Here is a 14,695-nt window from a genome sequence, read left to right on the forward strand (position 1 = left end):
AACCGACAATCTGCCCTGCTCCTCCACGTAGATATGATTGTCAAGAAGGCACAACGCACTTTTTCCTCAGGCAGCTTAGGAAATTAGGCATGTCTATAATGACCTTGACCAACTTTTACAGTTGCATCACAGAAAGCATTCTATCCAAGTACATTTTGTCCCGGCATGGCAAGTGTACTGCCCAGGACGGTAAGAAACTACAGCAAGTTGTGTGCACAGCCTCTCATTTATGTTCCCCATTTACACTTATCATTGCCATGAAAAGTCTGTGAACATTAATAATTCTTTCCACCTGGTAATGCGCTCTTCCAACCTCTTCCATCAGGCAGAAGATACAGAAGCTTTAACACATGCACTAATAGTTCAAGAACAGTTTCATCCCTGCTGTAATTAAATTCCTGAATGGACTCTCTAACTTCAAATCATACTGATCTTACTTTGCACACTTCCTGTGCAGGTGTAACTTTGTATGCCTCACTCTGTCTAAACACCGCATGATCTGTACTTCTTTGTTTGCTGTGATCTGCCTGTACTGCTCACAAAACAAAGCTTTTCACTGTACTTAGGTATGTGACTACCACAAGTCAAAAGATTTGCAAATTTATGAGCTTAACAGTCACAAAATAAATGCTTAAAAAAATCTCTAATTAGCTCATATTAAGTTGCTAATTGACACATGACAGAATGGCAATATTGGAGCGAAGCAAATTTGACACCAAGCCATGTAAGAACAGGAAGAAATCAGTTTTCAACTTTTTTTAAATTGGAGAATTAGAGATTTAAGAAAGGAATTCCAGAGCTTTGAAGGCTAGAGGAGTGGGCAAGCGGAGAACCTGGCTTGAGTGGTTTCAGCTTCAATTTTAAAAGCTGGAAGTCGAGACACTGGAACACATCAGGGAGAGGAAAAGTTACCTGGACGATTTATCCCAAATAGCAGGCACATCTCTCAGGATAGAGTTTGCTCAGGTGTCAGGGAAAGGAGGATGTGACTTTGCGTGAGCAGGAATGGTGAGTCAGGCGCAAAGGTGTACGAGCTTCAGCCTTTCCAACTACCCAACAGCATTTTGTTCAGTTTAATGGATTGAGGTTGAGGCCTACAAGATGGATGAGATAACTGGGTATGGTACTATGGTACAGAAAGCAATCAAGTCAGGGAAACAAAACGGGATGCAACAATAGTAAAGCGAGAGGGTTTAATACTGTTTACTGCAGCAAACAGCAAGAAACCAATAACCTGTAGTATTTGCCTAGTGCCAGGGCTTGGGACATTTGCTCAGGGCTCAAGGGATATTTACAGTGGGATGGAGAGGATGCAGTACCTTGTGGTTCATGTGCACCAACAGCATAGGCAGGACCAGGAGAGAGGCTCTGCATAGTCAGTACGAGAAGCTGGACACCAAATTAAGAACCAGAACCTCAAAAGGTAATAATCAGTGAAGAACTGCCCGTCATCTGCAAAGTGACATAGGACAAATTAAAATAAGGAAATTCAAGCGTAGTTTAAAGACTGGTGGAACAGAGAAGGGTTCCCATTCGTGGGGCATTGGCAAAAGGAGAACTTTTGAGACATCACCATCTGAATTGTGTGGAGGCTGGGTTTCTGAACCACATATCTGGGGAAGTAAGTAGCCAGGAATCAAATTTGAGAGGTTATAGGAAATCAAAAGAGTACAATAAAGGCCAGAGAGAAAGCTACTGTTACGGAATGATAAACAGACCATGACAGAAAAGGATAAGCACAGATCAAACAGTAAATCAGCAGTTGAGGCTAGAGGTCAAAGAGAATAAATAGGACGATACTAAAGGCTGCTTAGCTGAATGCACGTAGCATGCAAAACAAAAGGAAATTAATTGATAGTGCAAATAAAAATTCATGAGTATACAGATGGAGTTTAATTTAGATAAATGCGAGGTGCCGCACTTTGGGAAAGCAAATCTTAGCAGGACTTATACACTTAATGACAAGGTCCTAGGGAGTGTTGCTGAACAAAGAGACCTTGGAGTGCACGTTCATAGCTCCTTGAAAGTGGAGTCGCAGGTAGATAGGATAGTCAAGGCGGCGTTTGGTATGCTTTCCTTTATTGGTCAGAGAATTGAGTACAGGAGTTGGGAGGTCACGTTGCAGCTTTACAGGACATTGGTTAGGCCACTGTTGGAATATTGCGTTCAATTCTGGTCTCCTTCCTATCAGAAAGATGTTGTGAAACTTGAAAGGGTTCAGAAAAGATTTACAAGGATGTTGTCAGGGTTGGAGGATTTCAGCTAGAGGGAGAGGCTGAACAGGCTGGGGCTGTTTTCCCTGGAGCCTCAGAGGTTGAGGGGTGGACCTTCTAGAGGTTTACAAAATTATGAGGGGCATGGATAGGATAAATAGACAAAGTCGTTTCCTGGGATCAGGAAGTCCAGAACTAGAGGACATAGGCTTAGGGTAAGAGGGGAAAGATATAAAAAGAGACCTAAGGGGCAACTTTTTCACGCAGAGGGTGGTACGTGTATGGAATGAGCTGCCACAGAATGTGGTGGAGGCTGGTACAATTGCAACATTTAAGTGGCATTTGGAGGGGTATATGAATAAGAAGAGTTTGGAGGGATATGGGCTGGGTGCTGGCAGGTGGGTCTAGATTGGGTTAGGATATCTGGTCGGCGTGGACAGGTTGGACCGAAGGGTCTGTTTCCATGCTGTACATCTCTATGACTCTATGACCTAATAGCCATTACTGAGACAGGTTTGCAGGCTGACATAGATTAGGATCTAGCTTTTAAAGATTACGTAATAGTCAGGAAGACGGGAAGCTAGGAAAAGGTGAAGGGATGGGTTTGCTAAATAACAATAGCATTAGCACAAGAGAGAGATGGATGACGTCAGCTCAAGAAATCAGATCATGACAACATATTAAACTACGTATAGACTAAAATTCAGATGGTTGAAAATAGTTTAGGATTCATTAATTATTTCAAACAGCAAACATAATGTGAATTTTACATTCAAGTTTAAGTGAGAGAAGAGTGGGTCCATGAAAACAAAGGAAGCTAAAAAGTGAACTAGCAACATTGGCTTACAAATAGGTTAATAAAGATGCAATAGCAATCACTTTAACATTTTAGAATAAAAAGAGGAGGACCCTCCTCTCATGATTAACTAAAAAAAACAGTAAAAGCTAGGGATCAAACTTGAAAGTTACAAATAGGGAAAATAGGTACTGAAAAAACTGTTGGATCTATGAGACAACAAGCCCTTGAGTTCTGGAATTTATCCTAGGGTCTTAAGAGAAGTGGCGAGTGAAATAGTTGATGCATTGGTTTTAAATTTTCCAAAATTCCGCACATTTGGTTAAGGCATCAATAAATTGGATACCAGCAAATATAACTCCTTTATTCAAAATGGAGACAACACATTAAGCTAACTGGTTTCTATCAGTCAAAGGCAAGATGTTAGAAATACTTATTAAAGACACCATTGTAAAAGGCTTAAAAAACAAGGTAGAGTCAACATGGCTTTGTTGAAGGGGATTGACGTTTAACAATTAATTGAAGTTCTCTGAGGAAGTCAAGTGATATCAATAAAGGATATAATGAACTAGTACCTCCAGAAGATATTTGATAAGGTAGTACATTAACAGTAATTAAAGAGAAAAAAATGTTCATGGAGCAGTGGGTAACATGAGCATGCATAGAAGATTGGGTGAATTCAGGAAACAAAGTTGGCATAAATGGTCAATTTCTTGTTGGCAAGATGTTACAGGTAATATGCCAGAGGGATCAGAGCTGGGGCCTCAACATTTTACAATTTATGTAAATGATGGAACCAAAGGTATGGTTGCTAAAATTCCTGGTAACCAATTTATTCCCGATCTATTTCCTGTCCTTAATATAGCATGTAATTGATTCCCTGTACTAAACAGTCACTCATGTCCATATTACTACAAAAACTTACCTGTACCCACAAACATGACATCATAGAGGTTGTTATCAAGTGCCCTAACTCTGTCCACTACAATCTGCATATAGTTTGCATTCTTCTTCACCAATTTTGGTCTATTTCCAATAGGGTTCACTGGGTCTGCCATCAGAGGGTGATCCTTCACAAACTGAAGAGTTTTGTCAGGCAACATCAGTGAGCTGTTGATATTCAAAGCTCTCGCTTCATTGTTTATACACTAGAAAGGAATAAAGAATTTGAATAATGAAAACTACACTCAACAACCATTATTACACACATCAAATGAGTGCAAGTCACTTTTCAATTCAAAAGTCAGCACAGTTTGAGCAGCCTGATACCTTCTGTGCTCCCAGCCAATGAAATGGTTGAAAAAAAAGTTTTAAAATTAGAATATTTTATTTCCAGACATTCTCATAATTTTTACTAAAGCACACACTTCAGATACAGCTATGTTAGCAACCAAACAGTATCAAAGTATCCAATGCCTGCACATAACTATGAATTAGTTATACTATTGATCCGCTCAGACAGGATTAATGAAGTTTCACCAGCAAATAAAGCTTTTTGTAGGCTGCAGAATCACAAGCTAAGAACTTTTTACATACTATGTTAAGGACACTGTGTGCCCCCCAGTGGCTCAGTGGTTAGCACTGCTGCCTCACAGCGCCAGGGACCCTGGTCCAATTCCAGCCATGGGTGACTCTCTGTGGAGTTTACACATTCTCCCAGTGTCTGCATGCTTTTCCTCCAGGTTCTCCGTTTTGCTCCCACAATCCAAAGATGTGCAGTTCAGGTGAATTGGCCACGCTAAATTGCCCATTAGTGTTAGGTGCATTAGTCAGAGGGAAATGGGTCTGGGTGGGTTACTCTTCAGATGGTCAGTGTGGACTTGTTAGGCCAAAGGGTCTGTTTCCACACTGTAGGAAATCTAATCTAAGTTCTACATCTACATAAACCAAGCCACACAAATCACTGTTAAAATGCAGTTAGAAAGATTTAAACCAGCAAGTAGTAAATTTATAGTCATTATTGAAGTAGAACAGGTGATTTAAAAATGGCCAAATCAAACAAGCAGATATTGAATTTCATTTAAAATAATCAAAAGATGAAAACAAAATGATTATAAATACTCACTGAGCCAGGGCGAGGTTTTGGAACTTGTCCATTGTATCTGACCCATTTTACATGGGATTGTTCAAATGTAGCACTTTGCATATATTTCCCTTTAGAGAAAACATCTTCTACATTGGACATGTTAAAGGCACAGACTGCTGATACTTCCAAATTACTCCTGACAAGGTATTAAAAACACATTTTATTACAATATTATAGAGATAGTCTGCATTTAACATTGCCTCATTTAATGTTAATTCCTTCAGATATTGTTTTATTTTTAAGATCTGCTCCTTAAAGTTATTCTCCTTTTACGTATTGTTATTATGCTGGAGTGCATTAGCACTTCTGATTTTACATCATGTGTTCTGTGTCACTTCATCCACATTTTTGGGCATCAGCACCCAATTAGCACCACGAGAACTTGGCCTTTTTCTGTGTTCCCGCTTCCTATGCTTCTCAACTGTGGCATTTTCAAACTCAAGTTTTAAAACTCCAGTTCTGTTTACACCAGCAACAGCCACTCCAAAGAATGCATAATTTACTCATCTACGTACACTGTATATATTTGCATATTTTAGCCACTGAAGTACGGGAACGTGGAGAGACAGCAAGACAGATGATAAAGTCTGAACTTATAAATAAATGTACATTGTATTTGATATAACTCAATGAATTAATTTATTCTTCATTTAGCTTGTACATCAGACATTTTCTTGCAAAGAAAAGTAAAAAAGATCACAAGAAAAAAAACAGCAGATGTTGGAATTGAAACAAAATCAGAAATTTTGTTAGGTCTGAGCATTGATAGGCAGAAAGCAGTGTTAATGTTTTATTAATAAAGGAACTCAACTCCGGCTTTAATGTAAATTCCTACAGGAATATCTGATTCACTTAAAGAAGCAATTATAGGACAATAAGAAATAGGAACAGGGGCAGACTATTTGACCCCCAAACCTGCTTCAACATTCAATTCTCAGTAATTAAACCAGAAACCTAACTCAGGACTACCTGTACCTATTCTGGACAACATTTTAGATACAGTTTGCCAATGTCACAATCATTAATCCAGATTCACAGTTTCAAACTTCTGCACATCTCTTTAAACAAAGAAGAAGCCAGAATGTGCACTGGTCTTTAACTGACATCAAGTTTTAATTTGGAGTAATACTCTATTTTGAATTCTGAATTCAGAAGCACAGGATACCTTGACTGTTATGTATACAGTTGGATGTGAGCAGCCCTTTTACAGAGTTTGTCAGGTGACCCAAAGACAGAAGCAAGACGACGCAGTCTAAACAGTTGATGGAGCTGAGACCTTCTGTCTACCTCGTGTTCTATTTGTGGTTCATAGCAACTGAGGACAGGAGTGGCATCCGGACCACAATCTGTGTGCGAAAGCTGTTGTTTTTCTGTTGGGAGGAAGGGGATCACCCATAGTTAGAAAACAGCACTGGATTAACCTCGAGGGAAGTGGTCAAAAGTGGACTCAGCCACAGTCAACACTAAAGGGGGAGAACTCTCCCAGGAGCTTATTGAAGTTATCATGGAAAAAGCTTGGGCTGCAGGCAGAGAGAATTCACCAAGGGGTCTTGGGCTGCGACAGCTACTCGAATTGAATGGCAGAAAAAATTCCTGATGGCAAGAAACCAACTGGTGGATCAATTTGGGGTGATGGGATGTTTGATGAAAAGATAAAAACTTGAATTCTGTGCACCAAACATTTTAATATGTATTTATAAGCAAACAAAGACATAACGGTAAGGGTTTTCTTAAGTACCACTGGAAGCAAGACTTTCACGAATCTAACGAGTCTGATGCCACCAGAGAAACCAGTGGAGAAGATACATCAAAAAGACTACATGAAGCGTTGGGGAGTTTTGCACAAAAGCCACTCAACTACCTTGGAACATCCTAATTTTTATAAATGGGTACAGCATGAAGGACAGTCCATTGGCTAAATTATGGTCACCTTGAAGAAGTTGGCAGTACATTGCAAGTTTGGAGAGAGACCTGAATTTTAAGGTAGGTTTGAAATTTCTACCTCAATGGATTTGGTGAAGCAACCCAGTTGAGTGATGACATCCAGCACATAAAATAGTGAAAAATCAGAGCACAGTACCAATCATAGAATGCCACCAATGTGGCATCAGTGGCCACAAGGAGTCAATGTAGTGGACTCAAGAAGCCCAGTGCCGCAGGTGTAAATGATGAGCCATATTGTGTAAAATTGCCAGACACAACTCAAGTAAGAGAAAGGGTGCCTTAAGGTGACAATTCAGATTATAAGACATAACACTCTGTCAGCCAGAGTGTTACTGGGAGCCAGCTGGGTTTGCAGGAGAAGCAGATGGCCCAGAGTCAGCAGAGTTTTGGTTAAGCAATCTGCTGATTCAGGGTGAAGCTGACTGATTCTGGGTTCTTCCCAAATTAGACGGGAAGACAGTAAAGATAGAAGTGATGCCAGTGCAATGGTGTCTTGGATTCCTGAATCAATACAAAGGAAAAAATTAAAGGCACTGCCACTGAAGCCTGTCAAGATTATACTGTGGATATACACACAGAAAAAGTGGTGCCATTGCAGGGCTGTGAACTGGTGAATGCACAACTAAAAGAACCAGTGCCAAACTGTCTCCGTATGTTGGGAAAGGCAATTACCCTGCATTATTGAGCCCTCCTTGTTAGCGAAATTAAAATTGACCATGGGCCACGGTTAATAGGCCTGCAGACTCAAAAACAAGTTTGCAAGAGATTTTGGCATAAAGATGTCTTCAAGGGAACCCTGGGTAAATGAAAAGGAGTAGAAATTGTTTTGCTTGAAGTAGGAGGCTCATGAAAGGAGTTTGAAGACACGACCAGTACTACACGCAATACAGCCTAAAGTGAAGGCACAACTGAAATGGTTGGTGAACCTGAGATAATTGGAGCTAGTAACCATCAGTAAAAGGGTGACTCCAATCATTCCTGTCTTAAAAACAGATGACAGGGTGAAGACTTGTGAAAACATTAATATCAAAGTCAACCCAGCCCTGTATGTAGATCAATACCCACTTCCACTTATTGAGGACTGGTTGGGGGAAAACCACTCTCAAAAATGGATCCAAGCAGGCCTACTTGCAGATGGAGGCAGGGAAGGAGTTCCACCAGTCAATGATATTAGTGACACACAGGGAAATGTTCCATTACAAGCAACTTCCTTCTGACATCATATCAGCACCAGGTCATTTCCAGAGGGCCATGGACCAAATTTTGAGTTGATTGCCAAGTGTTACCTGAATGAGAGTTTAGTTACTGGATTCTCAGAAATGGAGCATTTGAAGACCTAGAAGAAATACTAAGAAGGTTGCAAGAACAAAGTCTATAAGCAAAAAGGAGAAAAATGCAAGTTTTAAGAGTCCACAGAGTACCTGCACCATCTAATCGATGGCGAGGGATTCCCAGGGCACCGAAGAAAATGGAGGCTATCGTGAAGGCCCCTAGACCAGAGAATGTGTCTCAACTGAGATTGTTCTTGGAACATGTAAATTGTTATGGCAGGTTTGTGTCTGATCTGGCAACCATACTAACACCCCTGTTATGGTTGCTGAGAAAAGGGTGGCCGTGATATGGACCCAAGGATTGTAAGAAGGCTTACCAGAAGGTGAAACAAACTCTAAAGAGGTGCATTAACTCATTTTGATCTGAGTCAGCAGATCAGTTGCGGAAAACTACCCAGAATGACCTGGGTGGACTTGTTCATGAGACGAAGGACTTGTCATAGAAACCATCCAGATTTACACCCTTATCTGTCCATGAGGTGGGAGCTGTCCGTACCAGACGGCTGTTTATTTTTAAAAATGAGAGTTGTTATTCCTCCCTGTAGAGGGAAGGTGCTGGAACACGTGCACCAAGAACACCCTGCTTGGTGCGAACCAAGGGAATATCGAGAAGCTACCTTTGGCGGCCAAATGTGGATTCCCAGATTGAGGAAAAAGCAAAAAAGATGCAAAACCTGTGCATTAGTAAGGGAGGCACCACCGTTATCACCCTTTCACCAATGGGAGTAGCCTCAATCACAGTGGCAACAGATTAATGTCGATTTCATAGGACCAACAGAGGTACATACATTATTAGTGGTCATTGTTGCTTACTCAAGTGGTCCAAATGATAGTCATGAAGTCGGTATCAGTGGAAGCACCAAAAACCAACTGGATGAAACATTTGCCAGTTCAAGAGTCCCAGACAAGTTGCAAGTGACAGTGGCCCACAGTTTGTGGCACAAGAGTTCGACTAGTACCTGGAAAATTATGGAGTCAGACATGTGCAATCTGCTCTGTATAATAAACGGCCAGGCTAGATTTGTATAAACCTTGAAGCAAATTAAGGTTGCTTAAAGGCCTCAAAATCCTCAGTATGTTCCAGAACACACCACAGAGAATGACCCAGTGCTTACAGTCATCCTTAATGTTGCACAGTCAGCTGAGAACCAGGTTTGATTACTGTGGCCCGAAGAGACCAGAGAAATGGTAGAGTGAAATCAAGAGGAACCTCAACAGTGAGGTTATTCCAAAGAGGTGAGAATGAGTTGGTCTGGAATTACATACCTGGGATCCCAGCAGTGGTGGTGGCTCAAACAGGACTGTTGTCATATACGATACAGACAAGGGATGAACTGGTCCGAGGAGGCACACAGAACAGCAGGTTGCTCATCTCACCAACAGGGACAAGTCCCTCAGAATATTGAGCTAGTCCAGATGGGACCAGTGGTGTCAACTGAGTCATGTGCCTCCAAGCCAGGGCTGTCCATACCCAGGGAGGACACAACAGCTAATCAAAGCTGGACAAACTTATGGAACAAGAGGAGCTTCTGGAGGTCCAGGAAACATCACTAGAAAAGCTTCTTGGGATGAGGAGATGATGACCCTCAAGGAATCGCCACCCCTCTGAGAGACTGATCATGTCAATCTAAACTACAGGAGTGTACAAATTCCTGATGATGTATACATGTTAACCAGAATGCCTGTATAACAAGTTACAATTGTTCGATGTATATATACTGTTAAAGAGATTATTGAAATAAAGGGTGAAGCGTATTATGTACATAGTTGGGGGGGTGTTGCCCCCTTAAAGACAGCGGGTCAGGTAACTCAGAGACAGGAAGGGGGGGGTGGGGTACAGTATATAAACTGACTGTGAAGCTGAGAAACTAACAATAAAGTGTTTCTTGTTGAAGTTACCCTCCATCTGTCTTGTGTTCTACTTATGGTTCTAGTGAACCTCAAACATAATGTGGTTCGTGGCCTCTTTCTTACTGTAAATCATTGTACAATGATTCTACAAAGTAATGGTTAGGTAGTGATACTGAAGAATAGTTAAAAATTTTTAATTAGATAAATATTTCTGAATCATTCATGATATCCACTTTGTAAATAAGTAAGAGGGATATTTATTTATTCTTAGAGACAACTTGAAAATATTCAGGTATTGAGCAAGGATTGCATTTAAAAACAGCTGAATTCAGCATTATTTGTGCAATCCCACAACTCCATTTATGCAAACTACACAGGATTTAAAATAAAGCCTGTTGTATTTTGTCTCATGGTCAGTAATTCAGCCCAAGTTTCAGAGAAATGCTCACTTCATCACTGTATCACAGTACATAAGGATAACAGTCACATACTCCATCTTACCTCAGATCATTTGGAACACGACATTCTACTGAAGCCTCCCCCTTTGTTTTACACCAATAGCTTAATACTAGCCCAGACACTTGTAATCTGACTAATGCAATGTTTCTATACAAAACTTAGTTGCAATAAATGTCTATTGAATTTTTCAATTCCATTATATCTATGCCGGTTTCTTATATTACAGGAGATAACATAAGCATTGCCAGATCAGCTTAAAAACCCCTGCTGAAGGCCAGCACAGAGCGGAGTTCTTCTTAACAATTCTCTCTATTGTATGCAGGTGAAGCACTTACTCCATGACATAGTGACTAGAGGAAAAATGACAAAGACGTTCTCAAATAAACCAAACACAAATGTGGAATTCGATATTGAAATTTCTACCTTTGAGCTGATTTGTTGATCTTTAATTTTTGATTTGAATTTTTAGGTGCTTACTTCTGATCACTGTGATAGTTCATTTATAAAGATTGCTGAAAAGAAAGTTAACTTATAATAAAGGGAGTTGGAAGATTTGCATTATCCCTTGAGGCACTGTTCCTGGTGAAGCACTATTCACCTTATTGACCAAAGTTTGATTCATTTGCACTGCTCATGTATGTAAGTCAATGAACAGGAGTCTTAGCTGTACAAATGGATTACCAACATAAGCAGTATGTGGATATCAAATGACAATTTTTAACTATAGTTTGTCTTTGAACAGTAAGATATTGCAAGGAGCTTCAAAGATAGGTTAAGAAACAAAATATGACAGCTAAACTCAAGGTGATATTAGTTCAAATGTAACAGGCCTTAATGAGGGCCTGAAAGGGGAAAAAAAGATGGGGAGAGATGAGAGATGATTTAGGTCAGAATTTCAGAGCTCATGGTCAATGCATCTGATGGTACAGTCACCAATGGTGAAGCAATTAAAATCACTGATGCTTAAGAGTCTGCAATTAGAGAAGGTTTAATAGCAGGTTGTAGAGCCTGGGGAAATAACGAGGTAAGGAAGGACCAGACCATTAAAGGCTTTGAAAACAAGAGATGAGAATTCAAAGTTTGTGAGAAGATTTGTAGCTCGGGTGCTCGTTGTTGTGGTTCTGTTCGCCGAGCTGGGAATTTGTGTTGCAGACATTTCATCCCCTGTCTAGGTGACACCCTCAGTGCTTGGGAGCCTCCTGTGAAGCGCTTCTGTGATCTTTCCTCTGGAACTGACAACTGGAAGCGGCAGATTCAAACCACTACAAATGCCGGAGGAATGATCACAGAATAGTTTCACAGGAGGCTCCCAAGCACTGAGGATGTCACCTAGACAGGGGACGAAACGTCTGCAACACAAATTCCCAGGTCAGCAAACAGAACCACAACAGAGATGAGAATTTTCAAGTTAAGGTGTTAACAGGCAGCCTGTGTAGTTCAGCAGAAAAGTGATGGTTAAACAGCATTTAGCTCACTGTTGGACAATCAAAGTAGTGATTTGTATTGATGCTTGTAGTATAGAATATGGAAAGCAGGCCAGGAGTGCATTATAATAATCATGTTTACTGGTAACAAAGGCAGGAATGAGGGCTTCAATAGCAGAAGACGTTGTGACAGGGATGGCAACAAGCAACATTACAGAAGTGGACATTGGTAGTCTTAGTGATGTGGTTAAAAGCTGATCAAGCTCGAATATAACAGCAAGATTGTAAACATTTATGTTCAGCTTCAGTAGGGGGAGGGACATTTGGAAACTGACGTCAATCTCATCAAAATCTAATCGGCGGAGGCTTTGCTCATCCAGGACTGGATATTGAATAAGCACTGAAAAAGGGAAATGGAAATTTTAATCTTTTGCACAAATGTGTTCAGTGCTGAAAACACATCTCACAAAAAAAATAGAGTGAGCAAGAATGTGTAAGAACTGATGGAGGATTAATGTTGAACAGTTAGGACTTGCTAGCTGATGAATTGTTTTACATTTCTGCTCAGCAGCTCTGAAGTGCACACACAGCCTTTGTTTCAGCTCTATCGAAAGAGTAACTGTTGAGACCAAACTAGTTCGTTACCTAATACATCGTGAACTATGCACAGGGAAGAAAGGAATACACAACACTAAAGATAATGGTTTTCTGAATGAAGCTACTTGAAAATGTATAGAACTTAGAATATTGAAAACCACTGCAAAAGATGTCAAATTACTTACCACTGGGATGTAAAAACACCATAAAACACTGTTTCCTTCCAATTTGGTGTTTTCAAAATAAAAACATCCTGTATGACATTGAAGACAAAATTAGACTCAGGTAGATTGCAAATCAGCTTAGCTTTGAGAAATGATGTCCATCTCTTCTGCAGAATTCGTGATCCTCCATTATCACCCTAAATATAATTAAAATGACAATTACTTTAAGGTTAATGCACATTTGCACCAGTTTTGTAATACATGCAGTTAAACAAACCTTGGCAAAGGCCTTGATTAATGAAGAACAATTTAGCTACATGAATTAATTTACTCTCAGTGGCTAACAAAAATTTTCTAAGATCTACCAGTCTTCATTGCCAAACACCAAAGTTCAGGCTTTTTGTTCTTAGCCAACTTTATTTTTTACCCTAAGCGGACTAATTGTTAGGTAGCTTAATGTGACCCACTCATTCTGACATAACTCATGGCTTTTGTTCAGGAAGGGCTGTTGTGACACAGTGCTAGTGTCCCTACCTCTGAATCAAGAGGCTCAGGAATGGCATCTCTCAATAGGTCGACATTTAAAAAAAAAGCTCACACCATTATTTGCATGCGAGTCTTTACACAAAGAGGCAAGAGATTATTTCACCATATTAAGCATTACAGCTTTCAACAAGACTCATAGAAGTGATCAGGAAATAGATTACTATTCCTTGGTCTGGGACCCAAGGCCATGTTGTTAACTTTAGCTGAGATAAAAAGAATAAATGCAATCTATTCTGTACAGCTTCACCACTCATTGATAAGCTGCAAGTGCATGTTTGAAGAATTGTGCTTATATGTATAATGCAATCTCAAAACAGCAAATAATTGTAGCAGATAATGGCAGCCCAAAATGCTGTTAATTCCTCTGGCAAGTTTTAATTTTGAATGGTCTCGAGATGGATTTCGAAAATTAACATCTTGCTTTTCAATTCCTTCAGGCAGCACAGTGGTTAGCACTGCTGCCTCACAGCACCAGAGACCTGGGTTCAATTCCCGCCTCAGGCGACTGACTGTGTGGAATTTGCACATTCTCCCCATGTTTGCATGGGTTTCCTCCGGGTGCTCTGGTTTCCTCCCACGGTCCAAAAATGTGCAGGTTAGGTGAATTGGCCATGCTAAATTGCCCATAGTGTTAGGTGAAGGTGGAAATGTAGGGGAATGGGTCTGGGTGGGTTGCTCTTCAGAGGGTTGGTGCAGACTTGTTGGGCCAAAGGGCCTGTTTCCACACTAAGTAATCCAAAACATTCAAATATTCAACTCTAAACTCTAAGCAAATCGTTAATGTAGGCTAGTATTTGTGCCATAGCTAGACATAACCTTAATTCAGGCAATTTGGACATGAAAGTTATTGGGTTGAGATGGAAAGAAGTCACGAGCAGGAATGATCTACAGTCCCCTGAACAGGAACCACAATGTGGGACAAAGCATTTATAAAAGGGATTGCAATAATCATGGGTGACTTTAATCTACATTTAAACCAGAGAGAAAAAAAGAATTAGATTGGCAATAGTAGACTGCATGAGTTCAAAGAAACTATCCCAAAAATGTTCTTAGAGCAGTGTGTTCTGGAACGAACTAGAGTGGGTTATGTAAGACTTGGCATTGTGCAATGTGAAAAACGTAAATAATGACCTCTGAGGAAAGACACATCTAGGTAACAGCAACCTCAATATTGTTTAATTTTACATAGAACATAGAAAGATACAGCGCAGTACAGGCCCTTCGGCCCTCGATGTTGCGCCGATCGAATCCTACCTAACCTATACTAGCCCAATAACTTCCAAA

The 14,695-nt window shown here is 40.3% G+C and overlaps 1 protein-coding gene across 2 annotated transcripts in view; it reads right to left on the reverse strand.

Moving 5' to 3' along the window:
• LOC132824274 (semaphorin-4D-like) overlaps positions 1-14,695 on the reverse strand; it is a 220,249-nt gene that overhangs the window by 23,451 nt on the left and 182,103 nt on the right. For both annotated transcript variants that reach the window (XM_060838614.1, XM_060838623.1), the window contains exons 9-11: positions 12,887-13,062; positions 5,075-5,231; positions 3,935-4,157 (exon numbers count right to left, since the gene is read on the reverse strand). In XM_060838614.1, the coding sequence (XP_060694597.1) occupies positions 3,935-4,157; positions 5,075-5,231; positions 12,887-13,062 (556 nt within the window). The remainder of the gene's footprint in view (positions 1-3,934; positions 4,158-5,074; positions 5,232-12,886; positions 13,063-14,695) is intronic.

The sequence above is a fragment of the Hemiscyllium ocellatum genome, chromosome 2 (assembly GCF_020745735.1).
Source record: "Hemiscyllium ocellatum isolate sHemOce1 chromosome 2, sHemOce1.pat.X.cur, whole genome shotgun sequence".
In the NCBI taxonomy this organism is placed as follows: domain Eukaryota; kingdom Metazoa; phylum Chordata; class Chondrichthyes; order Orectolobiformes; family Hemiscylliidae; genus Hemiscyllium; species Hemiscyllium ocellatum.